The 20747-nt window shown below is 39.8% G+C and overlaps 2 protein-coding genes across 2 annotated transcripts; both read left to right on the plus strand.

The window, feature by feature from the left end:
- Positions 1 to 1139: 1139 nt before the first annotated feature.
- On the plus strand, positions 1140 to 9077 carry cUnh5orf34 (chromosome Un C5orf34 homolog). The gene is made up of 11 exons (XM_080765988.1): positions 1140 to 1385; positions 2240 to 2329; positions 3132 to 3536; positions 4267 to 4517; positions 5743 to 5838; positions 6093 to 6213; positions 6594 to 6685; positions 7244 to 7313; positions 8136 to 8233; positions 8449 to 8495; positions 8671 to 9077. Exons 1-11 carry the CDS (start codon positions 1173 to 1175, stop codon positions 8853 to 8855), a joined length of 1668 nt encoding a protein of 555 aa, XP_080622114.1. The 5' UTR covers positions 1140 to 1172; the 3' UTR covers positions 8856 to 9077.
- A 1321-nt stretch (positions 9078 to 10398) lies between these two features.
- Positions 10399 to 20747, plus strand: LOC308316489 (FYN-binding protein 1-like). The gene is made up of 20 exons (XM_080765141.1): positions 10399 to 10501; positions 11384 to 12247; positions 12747 to 12810; positions 13669 to 13763; positions 13939 to 13988; positions 14097 to 14146; positions 14324 to 14456; positions 15028 to 15193; positions 15733 to 15868; positions 16187 to 16206; positions 16319 to 16358; positions 16667 to 16755; positions 16904 to 16973; positions 17623 to 17711; positions 17860 to 17920; positions 18709 to 18808; positions 19323 to 19485; positions 19582 to 19612; positions 19839 to 19873; positions 19984 to 20747. The coding sequence occupies exons 2-20, from the start codon at positions 11401 to 11403 to the stop codon at positions 20001 to 20003; spliced, it is 2259 nt and encodes a 752-aa protein (XP_080621267.1). The 5' UTR covers positions 10399 to 10501; positions 11384 to 11400; the 3' UTR covers positions 20004 to 20747.

Below are 20747 nucleotides of genomic sequence, written 5' to 3' on the forward strand. Positions count from 1 at the left end.
AGCCATTCCAAATCTTCACCCCACAGACAGAGATACACATACTTTTCCGAGTGGTAGGCTACTTGTACTGGGTTGTTGGACGTTTAAGTCCCATACAAATAATGTGTGAGTGTGAGTGACTATTCTGTTTCAATATCATCACTATCAATCTATTTCTCATGTAGGCTACAATTGTGGCATTTTAATGACACTACACACACACACACACACACACACACACACAGGCCTACATACATACTACATAAATTCATAATGTATGCAAAGAGGCCTACATATACTGAAAGGAAAGCATATGAACTGCACTGTATTTAAGCTTTTGAAATGATCCAGGTCTTGGGTCTAAATTTTATTCAATGTCATTATATTCACTTTACATTATCCAGACACCCACTATTCTTTTGATTCAATTTCAATTGTGCCTTCTGACAAATGCAGCCTGTTAACTGTTGAGATACATAGGTACTAGGTAGGCCTATAAGCTCATTCATGGGTGAATTTGTACAGTAAATTAGTATACATATCACTGGTGATTGTACAATATAAATGTATTGATAAAATACTAAAGTTAGGCCAATTAAGTGACAAGTCTATTGTCTGTATTATACGGCTACTCCCCTTTCCTGCCTGTTATTGTTAGACCAAGGCCTACCTTGTGTTTTACTTCACTACTGACTACTCTAGTAGGAGCTTACCCCAGGGATCAATTAAAGTTTACATAAATGTAAGCACACACTAGCACAGCACAGGATAACAGTGAGACAAAACAGATGCACAGAAATTAATCTGGTCTGTTTTCTTTTTAATTTTAACAGTTTTCAGGGGCATCCTCACTGGAATTAACGGAATTAATTAAGTGAAGCAATAAAGACTGAATGTCTTTAATGGCTAATCCGCTAGTCACATGACAAGAGATTAAAGAGAATCAAACCAACCCCACATTTAACAGTTTTTGTATTGAGTTGTGCAACTTGTGCTTGAAATGTACTGTAATTCTGCGAACTGTTAATAAATACTTCAATCAATCAAACACACCAATGTCTCTGTCTGATGACGTCACGCTGTTTGAGTTCCCCCGCCCCTGCTAAATAACTGCTGTCTAGTGTCTGCTGCTTGCTGTCAAGTCAAGCTGTTGTGTTTGTTGTCAACTCGGAGAAGAAGTTGAAGAACTGAACATGACGGCAACAATAAGTTCCAACGTGGCCGCTGTGATGATTATGTACGAGGACGAGTCTGTGGATGTACGTTATGAGGACGGGTCGCGTGTGCTCTTGTCGCCGTGCGGTTCTGAGTTCGTGCTGGTCAAAGCCCCTGACCCGGCCATGCATCCTCTGTGCACCTCTGAGAAGGTTCGACAGAGGACCAGGTTTGCCATCAGCACCTACAAGGTACTACAGAAGTAGCTAGCCAAGCTATAGTCATTATTACATGACATACAGAGTACAGACTTGACGCCACGTTTCAGGGCTTGACTTAAGTTGTGACCAGGGAAAACTGCAAGGCATTGATATTGATTGATCACTGATCAATCAATTCCAACTGAATAAACTGAAGAAAACTGACAAAGTAGCCCACAGAACCCCAGTACTTGAGTCAAAGTATATACTGTAAATCCTCCTAGTAAGATATTACTTAATTTCACTACAATTGAAAGTTGCTCAGTCAAATATGTGTTAATTGTATAATACAAGTACAATATATACCATAGTAAAAAGTACAATTGTCTTTGAAATGTAGTGGAGTGAAAGTCATAATTGTAACTGCCATTTTTCACCTTCCAGCCAGGTCCTATTGTCTCCTTTGCAGTTACTTCACAGGAGTGATCCTACGCAGTACACACAGAAAAATAGTAACAGATGGATGTCCAGTCTTTGATCCAGTTTGAGTGTTATTTATTGAGTAGAAGTGAGCAGTTGAAATGACAAACATACCAGTTATATTGAATATGGTTCTTTCCTTTCTGCCTGTTTGACTGTTTGTGGTTGTTGAGTGCTGCTGGTATAGGAACGGTCTGGCTCCCCAATCCCTGTGTACTAGCCCGGCACCGGCTGTGTCACCTTATAAATGCACACCCAGTGCTGTGCTTCTCAAACCCGCCACCAAGTGGTCAAAAATAATACTGGAAATAATCTAAATAATGGCTCCTACATATGTTTCTGTAAATATGGCTGCTGCCTGCTGGCATTGATGTTGTGAACTTGTGACCCACTCTGACACTCCAACGTGACCTTTTGATTTGTAGGACTTGATGGTGGATATATTGGCATTCAGGAATAAATATGCCCTTCGGCCATACCTGCCGGAGGAACTTACCCCTGTTGCTCGTATAAAGGTAACAAGGGCTTGTATTGTACAGTGTCTTTTCCTCCTCACATAATTCTGGTATGCTAATTGTTCTGCCTAAAGTGCGGGTCTTCAACGTTTTTCAGCCCAAGGACCACTCAGCAAGGGACCCCCACTACATATTGTATGAAATTGTGTTGCAGATTAAAGTTTTTCATATTCATTTCATATTCATAGACTTGTTTGACAGCACTGTCATCTGTTGTGCTGGATTCACGTTAATGTGTATTGTACGTCATTTAACCACTTAAACGCTCAATACTTGTAGTATAGTATAGTAATAGTAGTAATCTTGACCTTGAACTCTGTACTTTGTCTGCTCTTTTTCCCTCTACACCAAACCACTTTGCTGAAAATAGCTGTTCTACAAGCTCACAACAAATCGCTCTGTAATCCTCCAGGTTGGGCTGGGCCATGTGGTCAAAAATCACAATATTTTGACACCTATTGTCTTTATAACGTTTCAAATTTGTACATAAATAGGCAATTTATAAGGTATACATTGTAGAAGTGTTAGCCACTTGCCATGGCACACTTTTCATAGCCAAAAGATCACAGTGCGCACCTAGATATACGGTGTACATACATACCTGTAATATATGTTTTATACCACACACATAGTAAAAGCAACACTTATGCCACTAACATCACAATATTATATCAAAAAGTCACAATATCAATATAATATTGACATATAATTGATTGTCAAAGCCTAATCCAGGTGGTATAATAATAGATTCATGGGTCGTCTTCTTCCACCAGCAAATCATGATTACTTTCTCTCCTTTTAGCCTTTTTTCAGTATTGACTCATATGTGGAGTGGCCTGAGTCGTCTTCCTGTGGTGCTGCTGAGGTCGGAGCCTGTGGTGAGACCGTCATCAGGTCAGTGGATGGGAGGGCCAGTGTGACGCTGTCATCCTCAGGGGAGGAGTTCTCTGTAGAGTTCATGTGCAGTCTAAGTCAGGCTCCAAATCAGCAGCACCACCATGGGTCGCGTGCTCTAAGCGGAGGAGAGCCTGGCGGCACATCAGTCGGTCAGCATCACCACCACCACCACCACCAACAGAGCAATCCCCAGACCACCAATAATGATGAGAGCAAACAGAATCAGGTTAAAGGAAAGAGAAATAAGAAGGAGCAGGTGCACAGATCTTGTTCTCCACAGAATAGCACCCACCGCACTGCTCAGCCCAAGGTAAAGGCCCCCCTGCAATGCATTCGGCATGTCTCATATTTATGTGTACAAACATACTGTACAAACATTCACCTTCACATACACCCCCCTCACCTTCAAATACAGTGTGATAAATGTCTTTCTGATAGAATTACCATCTGATTAATGCATTTCTCATAGAAATACAGTGATAAATGTACACTAACCCTGACTCTAACCTCACAGACTCTGTCACGGTCTAAAACTTCACTTTATCTGCAAAAAAAGGTATTTGTGGTTGGCACAAAAATAGTGGCGCAAGCAGGATTCGAACCCAGGAGGTGTGGATTGAAAGTCGAGTCACTAGACCACTATGCTGCGGCTGGCAGAATGGGTTTTCAGTCGGTAGTAGAAGATGACAACGCCCAACTCATGTAAAAAGCGTGAAAATCCCCGCCCAGTAGGGGAGGGGTAGGGCATATTTCTGTCAGAAGCCGTTGAGGGTTTAGTTTACCCTTTTGCATACAAGACACAAATTGTGCTATGCACATTAATTGTTCTTTCCTCTTGTCTAGCGCCACCAGCAGGCCTAACTTTACGATACTAAATGATAAGCAAACTGGGGCGATTTCTAGGCCTTGATAGAGGTTTGCACTGTACTCTACGGGTGAACTCTTGTTTATATTGTTTTGTTATCTTTGTTCTGTTCTCTTCATCTTAATCTTCTATTACGTATATTCTCTGCTACTTTACTCTCCTTTCATCATCTAAGCCGGAGAAGATGTACCGCTCCACTGCAGTGGTCCAGCATTGCTCCTGCGCTCATATCGCCCCCATGTGGCGCTACCCTGTCTCTCTGGCTCAACACCACAGGGCCATTCGTCGCTCCAAGCCTCCTGGAGATGTAGACTCCAGCCAGACATGCAGGACGATGAACTCGACAGTCGAATCCTGTGAAGAAGAGAGGAAATCTTGTCTTCCAGAGGCACTTCCTCTCACTTGCACCTCGCCTCATCAGCACAGGTACAAGGGATAGACTTACCCATGGGGGGGGGGGTTTGCAAAAACTATGTTTTATTACATTGAAACAGTTTTAAACATAATGTAAGACGAGGTACAGTATGTATGTTAGGAGCTAGTGCAAGAGGGTTGAGCTGGAACCAAATCATACATTTAACCAAAAATCTAATAACACTTCCATAACCACTATGGAAACCTGACGTCTGACTACTTAACTAATAACCAAAATAGCAGTACATAAAACCTATTCTGACATTTCTGACACTATTTTTTATGAAGTAAACAAGCCAATAGGCTTTCTTGGGTTTAAACCCATTTAGCAGCTTAATGTAAATCGCTCTGGATTAAGAGCGTCTGCTAAATGCCTAAATTGTAAATTGTAGCAGACTTTGTATTGAACTGTACGTTCCTGTGTTTTTTTTCTGCAAACTAGTTACTAAAGTTTTAAATCAATCAATCAATCAATCAAATTCTTATCTAGGCAAACGGAAATACAGAGCAATGGAACCTGACAAATGTACCATAGCCGATCGACTCACCAGGTGCAACGGAAAGCAGCCCAACTGCTCGTCACACTTCATCTCCATCCTCTCCTTCAGTTCTTACCAACCTGAGATTTAGTCACGCTTTGGAGCTGTACACAAAATAAGAGATGTATACAACATCCAGAAATGATTAAAGGGACATTTCACAGCTGGAAGAAACGGCAGTCACTCAATGTTAATAGTATTTGTAGTAGATAACAGTACCACAATTTGAAATGTGCACCCTATGGCCAGAAAAAAATTAAGTCTGTGTGTGACTAGGGTTTGACTGGATTGCTGGATTCCTACGATTACCATAATGCTTTGGTTAATTGTGGAGAGGGGTGAGGCTGCATGGAGGTGTGACTTGTAGTCCAGGAAGGAAGTGAGACCACGTTTTCATGTGAAATTTTGGACATGAACATGGTGTCATGACTAAAATATCTAAAAACACATATTACACACAGACAAACGCCAGGAAAGTGTTTCTTCATTAAAATAAGATCGGGTTGCAAAAGGGGTGAAGTGGCACTTTAATACTTCTGCAGACACCGACACAGGCGACACTTGACACATGCTACCAATGGGACGAGAGTAATAACAGAATACTGAATAGAGTTCATTTTAGGATAGGTTTATGCTTGTCAAGATTCTTTGGTGGTGTATACATTGAACTGGAATCTGAATCTAATCATCTGTGTTAGGTGGAAGTTCAACGATCTCTTCCTGTCAGACGGAGAACATTCAGAACTTCCATCGGAGCTGATCAAAGTGATTTGGTGTCAAGGAGTGATCTACAGGTACTGTACTGAGCTTTCAGCTTTTGTTTAAAAAAGGTGTGTGTGTGTGTGTGTGTGTGTGTGTGTGTGTGTGTGTGTGTGTGTGTGTGTGTGTGTGTGTGTGTGTGTGTGTGTGGTTTCCTCCTCCATTGGTGTGTGATTGTGTGTGAGATAAGAATGCACAATCTATGTAAAGCGGCTTGGATAAAAGCGCAATATAAATGCACCGTGTGTGTTTGCGTGCGTGCGTGTTTGTGTGCGTGCGTCCTATGTAGGATCCTCAGTGGAAGTACTCCAGTGATAGAGGTTTCCCCAGGTGATGGATCAGTCATCCGGTCTAACGGTGCACTTAACAGCTATTTCACCCACCACAGAACTGAGCCCCACTCAGTGGAGGTAAACTGTCATGTACATACTGTCGTACCACAAATAGGGAAAAATTGCCGGTCTACAAGCTCATGAGATGCGTTGTGAGCTTGTAGATCTTAACACCCATACGTAGTTACTGGTTATACATTTCAAGGCAAGCCGGGAACACCTCAGCATCATATTAGCTGTTGCTATGGTTGCTTTTGGGCTGATCTTATCTAATCTGCTACTTTAGTTACTTTGCATTTGAATCCTGAAAGGTAACCATTTTTCAGAAATGTGCCTCAGGTCTAAATGGGTTTTAAAAAAATCTTTTGAAATTGTGCAATTAAAGTCAATAAAAACAATATCCTACTTTCACAATCTAAATGATTATAAATGTATATGCATGGTGAACTGTCTTCTAGGTGAAAGAGGTTACGCATCATCTAAACAGCCTTCCACCGGATGTACCTGGACAGGTGTACTCTGTGGACTCTATTGTGAGTCTTGCGAGCAGGTAAGTTGGAAGAGAGACTATTAACCTTTTTCATTTCAAGGATCCATTAGATCACGGACCCAAATTTGATAAAAAGAATCTCTAGGATCACGATTTACGTTTGTGTAAATTATTGTTAATGTAACTTACAGCTGCTACCAAAATGTATAGACTGTGAGTTACGGACATGTCAGGGTCTACTGTTAGGGGAACCCCCTCAAGAACGCCTGGGGGCCCCAGAGACCCGATGTTGAGAGCCAGTGAGCTAGAATGCCAACAGCACTAGGGCTGTCACGGTTACAACTTTAATATTTAATTGCGTTTTTTGCATTGAACATTGGAACTGTCGTTACAATTTGTATTTCTGTTTGCCTTTTTGAATTCGTAAACAAGGCAGACATTTACAAAATTGCGGATGATTCCATTATGCAAAAATGATTGAGATTATCTCAAATAATTGCGATTAGGCTAATTGATTAGGCTAATTAGATGAATTGTGATTGTGACGAGCCTAAAACAGCACATTTGATGCCAACTGCAGCACTCTTTCATCCGTGTTGCATGTTGCATTGTTCGCAGGATCCTAACGTGCTACAACCAGGCCAGTGTCTCGTTAACGCTTCCAGTCCCACCCAGCTGTTTGGAACAGGTTAGAGTGTGATCTACAATCCATAACCTTTTTATTAGTGGTAGAAAATTATATAACTAACATAGAAACTGTGGTTGTTGTTGTTGTTGTAGTTGGTCTCCCTGCTCAGATCTTCTATTGAGAAATCTTGTGGTTAAAACCCGGGTGGACATGAATGTTAAGCATTGCAGACAGACGTGATAACAGACATGTTATCTTATCAGTAGTGTTGCATATGTATACACTTCTGTAAAACAGGTCCTGTATTTGTTTCACCATTTTTTGTCAACCCTAATTTTGTTGCATTCTATTAAAACCCCTTGAGTGATTTATTGATTGATTTAAGTATTAACAGTTTGCAGAATGGGTACATTTCACATGAAAGCACAACTCAATACAAAGACTGTTAAGGTGGTTGCACACTGGATGCGTTTTTCGGAAAACTGACGGAAAAACGCAGCTAAAAATCAGAAACCAGTGTGCAGGGACCTTTACTGTGGATGACACACTGATAAAGCATTTCAGTTGTTTACAACAGGGTCCACCTTTTGCAATTCAATCATCATAACATTTAGAGACAAGCAGGAAATCATGTAAGGAGGTAAAAAGGGGAAGGAAACATATACAGTAATGTGGAAAGGGGGCGGGGAGATTCAGATTTTACGGGGGCCAGTTTGAATTACACCCGTCCGTAAGTGCCCTTTGAGAGCGGTTTTGAAGGAGTCGAGGGATTATTGGCTGTTGGTAGGGCGTTCCATGAATGAGCTACATTCTATGTGTAATAAAAATATATAATTTCAATTACAACCAAAAATGAATAAATCGTTTTCCTCCTGTGTACAGAACAGACGTTCTTCTCAGCCAGTGTCATTTGAACAAGAGGTATGCAGTGGTGCAGCCTTACACCATGGCATTTTAGTGCCACAGATGGAACAAAGCTGGTAGGTGGTGTTTCACTGAAAAATGTTCAGATGTTTTTAAATTATTATTAGTTTTTTCAATTTTGGCAGATCTACAAGGTCACAACACATTGCTTTGCGACGTGCGTTATACAGTACATACCACTAATTGTTGTGTGATAGTATATGGGGCGTACAGGGGTGTTTTTAACAAAGAGGAACTGCTGTTTGTTGACTGACTTTCTTTCCAATTTCAGGTCAAACCTTGTAGATACAGAACTGGAGAAGATAAAACGATTTAACTGTATCCTTCAGGTTTTAAATGGTTTTGGGCTGGGTGCATAAACGGATGTTTTGGTGGGGTTTACATTTTAACTCAAGCTCTGTATTTGGCATTCTATACTAATTGATTTGGCCCTCATATTGTCCTAGCTTTGGTACACACTACTGAATAAATATGTTCTTTAACGTCTTACCAGTTCTGCTGGAGAACAGCAATCTGCCTGGAACTCCTAAAAGTTCTCATGAGAGGATAGGTAGCGCAATGGAAGCAGAGGCTTCTAGTGAAGCAGTGGATGACGACTGCATTGCTGCGGCACTGCAGAGAACATCCAGAGCTATACAGGACATTGACACACTCCTTTCAGCAACCACACTCTTTTGAAACACTTCTGACACACTCTTTTCAGGAACCAAACTCGAGGAAACTGTGCTGCTTAATAGAGATACTTAGAAAAAGGAGTATTCTGCTCATTGTCAAAGTTTACCGTTGGTACTTGGGTTAGTGATTGCACCTTTTTGATATAATGTCATGTTTACCCATTCCATTAAATACATTTCCTTATTGATCGGATGTATGACAACTGTTTTTGCCGGTACCTGTCAATCATAAATGCATACAGTATTTTGTTTTAATATTAAATGTATTACCATCAAGAAGAAGTCTTAGTGATTGAATTATTAGCTGTGGTAGTAAGAAATGCACATGTTTGAAGACTAAATATATATATTATTATATACATATAACCATATGTCATATGGTTGCATCTACCTAACATACTTTTTTTTTTAGTTCACAAGTTCCCTCCTCCTGCCTGCATCTGGGCTCTCTCAGGCAGAAACGATGAACCGGAAACAGCGGGACAAAAATCTGATATGTCCATAATAATTTCTCCGTGGCAGTGCTTCAATATGTCATCAGTCTCACGTTGATCTCGCCTCTAGCGGCCGCATATCACTCTGGACTAAACTGGTTCGGAGTACATCGTCTCTGCTCGAGAGAGAGCCTAGACTCTCCCTTCTATAATACAATAAAACATGATCATAAAAACATGATAAAAAATACCTTAAAACACTCAAACACAGGGCAAGAATATCAGTCAAAGAGAGTACGAAGAGTTCTTGCACATTCACTTTTCACTATAATTTAATCTGGTAGCCTGTGGGAAGAAACTGTTCCTCAGTCTGTGGGGGAACAGTAGTAACCCAATGTCTTTGTAAACGATTGACTGCAATGAGAACCTCATGGGGAAGAATGCTGCTGTGGAGCTATCTCTGGTTCTTCTGGATGAGCACACAAAACAAAAATAAGCACGAGATGTTAATGAGGGACAATGGCATAGTCCTGTTCCATACAGTGTATGTGATAAGTTAAGATATCTTATTGTTCCAAGGTACATTTGTCTTGGACACATTCATTATCTGCTGTTAAAAAAAAACTGACATATAGTGCCTACATGGACTGGACTGCCAACACAATTTTGGCAGTTTCTGTGTGTGTGTGTTGTTGTTGTAGGAATGTAGGAAGTTACTTCACTCTTCTCACACACAGCAACGTATATACTACACATTTCAGAAAAGATGTTGACTCATGTGAAGTCAGAATTGAAGAAGTAGATCATTTCCTACGTGCACCCTCAGTGAGCTGCTCTTCTCTCTTGCTTGGGATGATGGTGAGACTGTTTATTTTAAATTTTAACATGTAATTTATTAGGCAATGTTTTGTCACATGTAGTTCTGCATGTAATGTGTAGTGTATAAAGGACAATAGGCCTACATTTTAGTAAAACAAAAAACAAATTGAACAGAAGCCACTGTTTGTCACTATACTGTAAAACTGACAATGTTCGTGTGTAGTTCATGCTGCTCCACGGCTGTATCTGTGACATAGAAGAAGAATATTCATAGAATCTACTTCTCATTTAACAGTGATATTCTTTGCACTTCCTGCATTGGTACTGTATAGTGTCTGTGAAGGACAGTGTAGCATCAGTATCCCTGAGCAGATCCTCTCAACGTATTAATTAAAAGGTATGTGCATTTTCTTTCCTGTTGCATTGTAAAGATGTTTTTTCATTCATGTGTGTAATGGTAAATTAATGATTTGTCTCTTAGATCTCATACTCTCTTAACTTGATTGCCTCTTGATCCTTTTTTTCATATATATTTTATTTTATCCTTATTTTCTTTTAATCTGTGGCAATACTGTATATACATATAACAAGTATGAGTTTGAAAAGGACAGAAAGTCGAAAGACCCTTCAAAGTTGAGGCAAGCTAATTATGGTCCCATATCGATGAAAATATAATCTGATTTGCATAGATGGAACCTAACCCCCTTCCTAAGTGGTGCATGGCCCTTACCAATCACCCAGGCCCTTTCTGTCAATCAAATCAATTAGGTCTGGGGAGGCATGCTCTTACTTAGTGCCCAAATATTAAATCTAATAGCCTACAGTTGTTTTCTGGTCTGGCCTGACAGCAAGTTGCGTGTTCAAGACAAGTCCCGTTCATGACGACCTTTGCTGCATGTCTCTCCCCTTCTCTCTCTCCCTCTTTCCTGTCTGTCTTCACCAAACTGTCAAATAAAAAATAAAGTATCAGATCGACATTACAAGCTCAAATATATAGCTTATATACATATGTGCTACTTTTAATGCTTCTGTATGATGCTGTGGTATGATCAAGTAGGGCATTCATTTACTGGGGAGAAAATAAAACTAAACAAAAACTTAGATTATGGAGATAAGGTTTCTGCCTGTCACCAGCGATGCACATGTGTTAGTAAAATGTATTGTTTATTTTTACATTTTCATCCCTAAAATGTGAACAAAAGATGTACAAGGAGAGAGCTGGAAAGACATCAGGGTAAGCTTTTCGAGGCTTAAAAATTGTCTTGTTGTTTCTTTGTAGGAAAGAGATTCAACATAATGGCAACTAAGCCCAGGATAGGATCTGCCCTTCAAGCCAAGATGGCTGCTCTGGAGAAGACTCTATCAGGGGGTGCCACAACTGAGGCTTCTCGCATGGAGGATGTTGAGCCCCCATTCCCCAAGCCATCAGCATTAAGATGCAAGCCTGCAGAAACACCTGGAAACAGAGACACTTCCACGTTTACCTTTCCCAGGCCTCCAGTGCTCAAACCACCAGTGAACGCAGCATTCAACAACAAGGCCAACGTGTTTCCTGCCCCAGGCAGCCCCCCATGGAAAGAGCATCAGTCAGAATCTACCGCTGTTTCCCCTAATTTTCCAAATGCCCCCAAACCCAAACTCCCAGGCGTCCCCAAACTCCCAGATGCCTTCAAACTCCCAGGCGTCCCCAAACTCCCAGACGCCCCCAAACCCAAACTTCCAGATGCCTCCAAACCGAAGACATCCTCCACCTCACCATTACAGGCGTCCCAGTCTGCCCAGTTCCAGAAACCCAGCTTGATGTTCATCCCCAAAAGTACCACTTGTATACCTTCTTCTCCTCCCTCGCAGCCACAAAACTATTTTTCCAAAGAGCAAAGTGTAACAGGAAGTGTTGCTGCGCTGAAAGATGTTCTCCGAACTTTGAACCCCAGTACCTCTGTAATCCCCACACCTCTGACAACCCAAAAACCAAAGTCAGGAACACCAGATGAACCCTTTCCACTTACGGAGAGAACGGATCCCTCTCTTCCAAAGAAGAAGCCCCTTCCTAATATGTTTTCTCTGCCTCCACAGAAGCCTAATAGGCCACCTGATGTAGACTTACGGTTGTTTCAAGAGAATGGAGTATCTCTGAATGATGGTGAGAGAATATTGATGTGAGATTGTAAAATTGAATCATTTTTTTAAGTAATATGACACATTCCACCAACATCCAAACATTTTGGAAACTTTATTTTCTTTTTTTGATTTTTTCCTAGTTGGTAGGCTACATGTCTGGTCGTTTGTTCCTTGTTCCTTAAAGTACATTGGTTTATTGTTGAAGCGTTATGGATCCCACTGCAGCTCTACGCAAACCCTGCTGTGATCATTGGCCACAGTTCTCGTTTTTGACACTATTGTATGCCTAAACCTAACCCTAACCTCAGTAAAACTATGCCTAAACTTAACCCTAAACCTAACTTCAGTAAAACTATGCCTAAACCTAACCATAAACCTAACGTCAGTAAAATGCCTAAACTATGCCTTCCCGGGAGCCAATCAGTTGGGTCTATCCTAAAGCTGTGGTGGGATTCATAGTCACGCATTGTGGAGTAATATGCAGGATTGACCTTTTGGAATATTTGTATGTGATACTGTAGGTCCATGCAATACAACAGGATGTCTCCAGACCAAGGCATCCAACGGTGTCCACTCATTTGCCATGTAAGTACAGCTAGCACAATACTAGAATAGAATGTCTTATAATGCTGTCAGCGTATTGCTGAACAAATGCTATATAGCACTGGTTGTCAACGTGGGGTCAAGAGACCCCCAGGGGTCCTTGTGGGTGAGGATTCTAGGGGGTCTCCAGCTAAATTATTGATGGTTAATAATAACCAAATCTGTAACTCTGAGAGCTTACAAATGGAACCAAATTAACTCTGTAGAAAGTTATGCATTTGAGTGTTTTATATTATCGTTGCTGTTGTATGGGAAACTTGTATGTCCAAAAACGTTACTTATTATGTCACAACAGAAATTAGTGTTTTAGTGAATGTACAGTACACGCAGTGCAGTGACTGTTTCTCCTTCATCGCAAGTGATGTGTGGGTTTCTGAAAAGCAAAACACACCTATAATCACACAATCAGACAGAAGCTGTTATTGTTGCCCTATATTGTGTTGCTTCAAGCCTAGCTCTGTCAGTCCTTTATTTGTTTTAATGCTGAGATTCTGACCTTAATATTGAATGGCCACAATAGGTCTGAATAGGTCTTCTGTTTGACGCAGGAAGCTGATTATATATACTGTATGTATTTCTCTGCAGTCTGACATAATGAGTATTGAGGAACAAATCAATCTGTAAACATGTAAACAACCCAGTTGTGAAGATTTTCTTTCTGTTGTAGCTACAGTAGGCTATCCATACGCACTGCTTCAGGTGGTAAAAAATAACAGACTGTCCTGAAAGTTTAATATCCGTAAACATTTCCATGGGAATGACCAAACAATCAGATTAAAAACAAATGTCTCCTGGCAACATTACTTACACTAGCAACTTTACTGTCTCGACGTGTTTTAGGAGCCCACCGGTGCAACAGGAGTGGAGCTCTGATGATGACAACTATGAAGATATTGATGATTTCGTGCAGCCCACACCATGTCTTCCCTCTCGAGGTGCCGGTCAATTTTCAGTCAATACACCGAGTATCACCTGTCTGTCATCTCACAACACAAATGTATTTCATTTTACTCCAAAACTAAAATGAGAAATATTAAGAAACTCGATTGTCATATTACGCCTCCTGTGTTCTGTTCTCTTTCCCACCCTTTTCACATTGGCCTGTTATAGTGCCACCAACAGGTGGATTTTCTGCAGGGCATCTATCGCAACAGATTGAGGTAATCATTATTCCACACACGGCATCCTTAAAGACCAGATGAAATCGAAAACTTTTCTAAAATGAGACTTTCCTGGTTTTAATGGGTTAATAATTTTGTTCCCTACAGGCGGAATGCAGCGTTGGGGATGATACGTATGATTATGTTGATGAAAAATGGTGAGAGACATATTTTTGACTTTTTCTCTTTTTCTCAATGTGAGTATTTAGCACAGACACAGGTGGATATATTAGCAACAGTGTGTGACATACAGTACAGTACTGTGTACAGCTGGAAATTGCAATATCTTGCTATACCTTTTTAGTTCTATGTTCCAATCTATTTTCACAAATCAGGCCAGAGCTGAAGACGATTGAAACCAACATAACAAAGGAAATGAAGAAAAAGGACAAGAAACAGCTACAGCAGGAGAAGAAACTACAGGAAGCCAACGAGAAGAGGGAACAAGCAGCCAAAAAGACTTTTAAGGTAACGGGATAGGCCCACTCTCCAGACGTGTTATGTTATATAATTTATACTTTACTGGATTTGCACAATATTCAACTTTGGTAGGACCGTAGGTTAGTGGTTACATGGACTTGATATAAATACAACTATTATTCATTGCACGTTGAAACACTTTAAAATGAATACAAACAAAGTGCATTCTGTCAAATATACTAATATAAAAGAAACAAAGCAGTTTGAATTTGTTTATGTGCTAAAAGTTTGAATTTGAGACATTCTCACCATAAAATTAGAGCAAAAGGAATATCTACTTCTGGTTCCTTGATCATAGAGCACAGAAACAATAGATAAAGATGATAAACAATATTTGGACTTATCTCGTGCCCTGGGTTGTATTGACTTACAGCACAAGGTTCTACCAAAGTTAAATATTACTTTAAATATCACTACAATATAATATGAAATTACTCACTTTATTCTTGCATTCATTCAATCATACTCAATGGTTTGAAACATATAGACCTTGTGTTAAAGTTGTATGAATTCAAGTCAAGTAGCAACGATATTGACAGCTGTTTTTCCACGCCTAAAGATTAAAGGGCCAGTCCAGGTACTCCACGAGGCAACGGCACGACTAGACTGTAGGCCTAAAGAAGGAAAGACACACCTGTCTCTGAAGAAAGGAGAGACCATAGAGATAATACGAATCACAGACAACCCAAAGGGGCGATGGCTGGCCAGGAACACTGATGGCTGCTGTAAGTTACTCAGTACGCATGCACGCACACACTTTACTTAAGAGAAGGGCAATGTATAGAGCAGGAACACATTTTGGAATGGGCTCCCGCCACATCTGATAAGCATAGACAATAAATCAATCTTTAAAAATAAATTGAAGGAAACAGTGACTAGTAAAGAAGTGTTTGAACTATGAGTAATTGGATATACAATGTTTTGTTTGTAATTTGTTTGTAATTCAGTGATTGTAAACCAAAACGTGATATAATTTATAGAAGGTATGAAGACCAAAAACTTCAATTATTTTTACCTATGTAATGGTAGAATTCCATTGTAGGCTGTTATGTTTTAATTTGATTGTGAAGTACTGTATGAGTGTTTGGACCACAGGAAGAGTAAACAGTACACGCGCACGCGCACACACACACACACACACACACACACACACACACACACACACACACACACACACACACACACACACACACACACACACACACACACACACACACACACACACACACACAGTGTGTTCATGACATGTTCTCTGCTGTTTCAGATGGCTACGTGAAGACTGATTCTATTGATTCTATTGATTCTAAGGATCGTTTGAAACCATTCAGATCAAATGCGCTTGTGTCTACTACCTCCTCTGAAATTTATGATGACATTGGGGCCCAATCTGATTTCTCCAGGTTGGTAAAAAAGAACAATGCCACCAAAACAAGCAATGAGATTACATTTCTGAAACATTAATTTGACTTTCTTAGAGACACAGGGCTGTATTTTGCGTGTCTTAAGTACCAGGTCTTGTTACTTAACTTAAGACCTGGAGGCGTGGTCAATGTGGTCTTTGGCCACTCAGAATAGCCAAATGGCATTGATCACGCCTCCAGGTCTTAAGTTAAGTAATAAGACCTGGTACGTAAGACACGCAAAATACAGCCCAAAAGCTCTCTAAAACCAACCTTCAGACATTTCAGTAATCTTTCTTTTGACCTGTTTTCTTTCAGTGATGCACAAGGCCAAAATAGTGAGTGATGGGTTATTTGGGATCTCCTTCACAACGACATGTATTATTAATTTATTTGTAATCAAATAATATGTTTTCTTTGTTATAACATTTTTACACTTTTTTAAAACAGGCGAGGATGACGATGATTATGTTCAGGTCGAAGATGAATGGTAATAATATCAATATAATACTACTATTTCCACTACCATTAAAGGTTGTATGGAGAACATATCATTCAATTTCTATCCCTTCTCTAGCTTTAGAATTTGATATTCTTGTCTTTGAACCTATTGGTTGGCACTGTTATTGCAACCACCGTTCTGTACTATGAGGTTTCTTTTCATGCTTTTAAACCAAACCAAACCAAACCAAACCACACCCAATAGAACTTTCTAAATGTATGAGCAATTTAACCTCTATAGATAATTACATACTGTATACAGTATGTAAGTCAATAGTAAACAACTCTCTTTTTCAGCTGTCCTCCACCACCACCACCACCCGCACCAATTGGATATGGAGGCTTTCCTCCTCCTCTATCACCACCACCACCGATTGGATATGAAGGTAAATGTGTCAGCTTGTGAATTCAGCTTTTACCAATGCCATTTTAAATCACATATTATTGTGATTTACAACTCTCAAAGTTCTGGTATTATAATTACTGCTAGACTTGACTGAAGTAAAGTAAAATATACTGTACTTATGTCCTCAGATGATTTTGATGATGATTATGATGATGTTGGATCCCAGGACTGTCTGCCCCCACCACCGCTTCTCAACCGGTAAGCCTCAGAAGCACACATAATAATAATAATAATAATAATAGTATTTATCTAGCTTTAGAATTTGATATTCTTGTCTTTGAGAGACACCTATTGGTTGGCACTGTTATTGCAACCACCGTTCTGTACTATGAGGTTTCTTTTCATGCTTTTAAACCAAACCAAACCAAACCACACCCAATAGAACTTTCTAAATGTATGAGCAATTTAACCTCTATAGATAATTACTTGCGCAAGCAGAGCGCGCAAGTAATAATTTTGCCCGGTCTCTTCAACGTGACAGCCGTCAACCACTTTTCTGGGTATGCAAGAAAAACAGCAAATCTGTGCCTGGTTTGCTGGGACCAGATTACACAGATGACCATTTTTCTTACGTCATCATTGAGAGCTAGTCATACATATACACACCACGTACTCTGGTCCCAGCTCTCAATGATGACGTAAGAAAAATGGTCATCTGTGTAATCTGGTCCCAGCAAACCAGGCACAGATTTGCTGTTTTTCTTGCATACCCAAAAAAATGGTTGACGGCTGTCACTTTTTGGCACAAAGTAACCACAGTATACTGCTAATCAAATTACAACTACATACTCTATACTGTATAGTGTATACAGTATGTAAGTCAATAGTAAACAACTCTCTTTTTCAGCTGTCCTCCACCACCACCACCACCCGCACCAATTGGATATGGAGGCTTTCCTCCTCCTCTATCACCACCACCACCGATTGGATATGAAGGTAAATGTGTCAGCTTGTGAATTCAGCTTTTACCAATGCCATTTTAAATCACATATTATTGTGATTTACAACTCTCAAAGTTCTGGTATTATAATTACTGCTAGACTTGACTGAAGTAAAGTAAAATATACCGTGCTTATGTCGTCAGATGATTTTTATGATGATGTTGGATCCCAGGACTGTCTGCCCCCACCACCGCTTCTCAACTGGTAAGCCTCAGAAGCACACATAATAATAATAATAATAGTATTTATCGTCCCCTCAGGGATATTCATCTTCAGTCTGTTCCAACAAGAAAAACACATATAACATAACCATATTGCACAAAACAACATAGCACACAACAACATAACACCAATATGGACCTTTCTTCTTTTTTTCTTTTACGTTTTCAGGCCGGGTAGGGTGAAAAATGTGTGCTAATTAGTAAGGGCAGGCGGGACCTCAGGCCAAACCCGGTTAGGGTCAAGGTAGGGCCGGGCCTTAATTTCCGGGCCTGTTGAGAACTCTAGTTTTCGCCGGCTCGTGGCTGCGCTAATAACTTTGAATGGACAGGTATCAGTGAAAAGGGAAACATCGAAGAGGAAGGACGGATGGGGAAGGATTAAGATGTGGAATGTCAGAACAGGTCAGCTCCATATATGGAGATCTAAGGGTTTGAGGTCAGATGTAGAGTTGCTGGCCGGCTCCATATATGCAGATCTAGGTGATGTTGCAGTCTTTATGTATGGCTATCCAGATTTTGCTGAGGTCAGTGTCGTGATCTTCATATATGGAGACGGCCATATACCGTGTCACTAGGTGACGGACTGACTGACAGGTTTTGCAAGTTTTCATAGTGTACACATAACCATCATACACCGATGACCTTAGTGGCAATACAGGTAATACTGAAAAGTTCGTTTTGTTACACATGGACATTGCTATTTATAATAATGAGCAATTGTGTCTTTTTTCTTCATTTGTATACATTGTATGTCTTTTTTTATTTCCATAGTCTCCCACAAAGTACCACTAAAGGAAAGATAGAGGTGATGGATCCACAGAAGAACAAGACATTTGACAAAGAAGAAAAGGCGTTCAGGAAGAGGTTTAAAGTAAGAGCTCTTGCTATCAAATCAATTCAAAAGGGTTTATAATGCACATTTATTAAAAAACAACTCTCATTGTACCAAAGTGCTTCACAGGTCAGAAAAAGCAATACAATACAATACAATACAATACAATACAATACAATACAATACAATACAATACAATACAATACAATACAATACAATACAATACAATACAATACAATACAATACAATACAATACAATACAATACAATACAATACAATACAATACAATACAATACAATACAATACAATACAATACAATACAATAGGCGTGCCTTCTTCAGGGTCTTCATACCCTGAAGAAGGCAGTTGCATCTGCCGAAATGTTGGTTTCTAAAGCGTTATTCATAGTCTGTTTTAATAGTAGGGGCTCTTTTAAAGGGGGGCTCTTTTAAAGGAAAACATAGGCCGCTTAGGAAACAAATCTCTCTCTCCACATACAGTCTTGACTTTTGTCTTAACCGCATCATCATCAACTGTGTTTTCCATGTTTTAGTTTGAAGGCAAAATCCAGGTGCTGTACAGTGTTACTATAGCAAGGACTCTGACCAATAAGAAATTGGGGAAAAAGGATTTGCCTCTGAACCCAGAAGAAGAGATTGATGTCATTCAAGAAGCTGTTGATGGTAAACTGATTGGCAGGAATAGAGATGGGAAATGTAAGCTTCTTGCATTACAATTATTTGACACTATAACAGGTTGGTTTGAGTGGGTGTGTACAACTTCAAAACTTACATATGCTGTTCTTTTTTCAGTTGGCTATGTGGCACTGGTGAATGTTGAACAGTGAGTTTATTTGTGTCACACACACACACACACACACACACACACACACACACACACACACACACACACACACACACACACACACACACACACACACACACACACACACACACACAGAGAAACAGAACCAGCTCAGAGACAATATGCACATGATTATGAAAAATATGGCCTAGTCTACTCTCTGTGTATGTCCATTTTTGACAGATCTATTTTCCTTTTTAAACAGGCATAATGATGATATCTATGACGACATCGGAGAGGGTATGTGTCAGAATTTGCTCATTTGAATTTCAGCATATTTGTGCTGTTAACAAACAAACAAACACAATTCAAAGGATTAATTCATTCAAAATGTTTCTTTTCCCCCAAAGAATGCGTCTATGATAACTGATGGCTGAAACAACAAGAAGAGGTTATATTATGGTAGAATGCATCTATGATAACTGATGGCTGAAACAACAACAAGAGGTTATATGGTTGAGAAAGAAAAGCTGGTGCGCGTCCTCTGGAAACTGCCATTGGTTAAGGTAGTGGGTGCTCAGCTTTAGTTTAAATATAACTTAGTGGAAAAAGAAGGTTATATGTATGATTATTGTCATCATTTTACAATTTATTTACATTTTTCACTCCCAAATATTGCTTCTTTTCTTTAACACTTTGTTGTGCTCTGTATCAAAACCTGTGTGTGTGTGTGTGTGTGTGTGTGTGTGTGTGTGTGTGTGTGTGTGTGTGTGTGTGTGTGTGTGTGTGTGTGTGTGTGTGTGTGTGTGTGTGCGCGCACGCACACGCGTGTGTGCGTGCATTCCGTTTCTATAGGTTTGCATTCTGTTTTATCATTGGAAATTGGCTAAACATCTTGCAAACTAAACTCATCTAAACCAAACTGACTTTTAAAAATGGAAACAAGACAATGCCATGATTCACCAGTAGACAGCCTGTATAAATATTTCTGCATATTAATGATGAATAGGCCTACATTTGGCCGTGCTTTTGATTCCCTGATTGATGTTTCCTGCAAATGTAGCCAATAAAGATTTCATATCGTTGATTACTTGATTTCGATAAACATGATTTTGTTTATTTTTTCCATCAATGTAATGATGATGCATCTGTAATGAGAAGTAGATGGCATACT

This window comes from Protomyctophum bolini (genome assembly GCF_963924005.1).
Source record: "Protomyctophum bolini genome assembly, chromosome: 6".
NCBI lineage: Eukaryota > Metazoa > Chordata > Actinopteri > Myctophiformes > Myctophidae > Protomyctophum > Protomyctophum bolini.

What these genes read in the sequence shown, in the direction of transcription:
- cUnh5orf34 (XM_080765988.1), top strand. Translation starts at nt 1,173, where the DNA reads ATGACGGCAACAATAAGTTCCAACGTGGCCGCTGTGATGATTATGTAC. An exon ending in ATTGTGAGTCTTGCGAGCAG is followed by an intron (nt 6,686 to 7,243) that starts GTAAGTTGGAAG and finishes CATTGTTCGCAG; the next exon opens with GATCCTAACGTGCTACAACC. An exon ending in CACCCAGCTGTTTGGAACAG is followed by an intron (nt 7,314 to 8,135) that starts GTTAGAGTGTGA and finishes TCCTGTGTACAG; the next exon opens with AACAGACGTTCTTCTCAGCC.
- LOC308316489 (XM_080765141.1), top strand. Translation starts at nt 11,401, where the DNA reads ATGGCAACTAAGCCCAGGATAGGATCTGCCCTTCAAGCCAAGATGGCT. An exon ending in CAGCCAAAAAGACTTTTAAG is followed by an intron (nt 14,457 to 15,027) that starts GTAACGGGATAG and finishes CCACGCCTAAAG; the next exon opens with ATTAAAGGGCCAGTCCAGGT. An exon ending in CTATGACGACATCGGAGAGG is followed by an intron (nt 19,874 to 19,983) that starts GTATGTGTCAGA and finishes TTTCCCCCAAAG; the next exon opens with AATGCGTCTATGATAACTGA.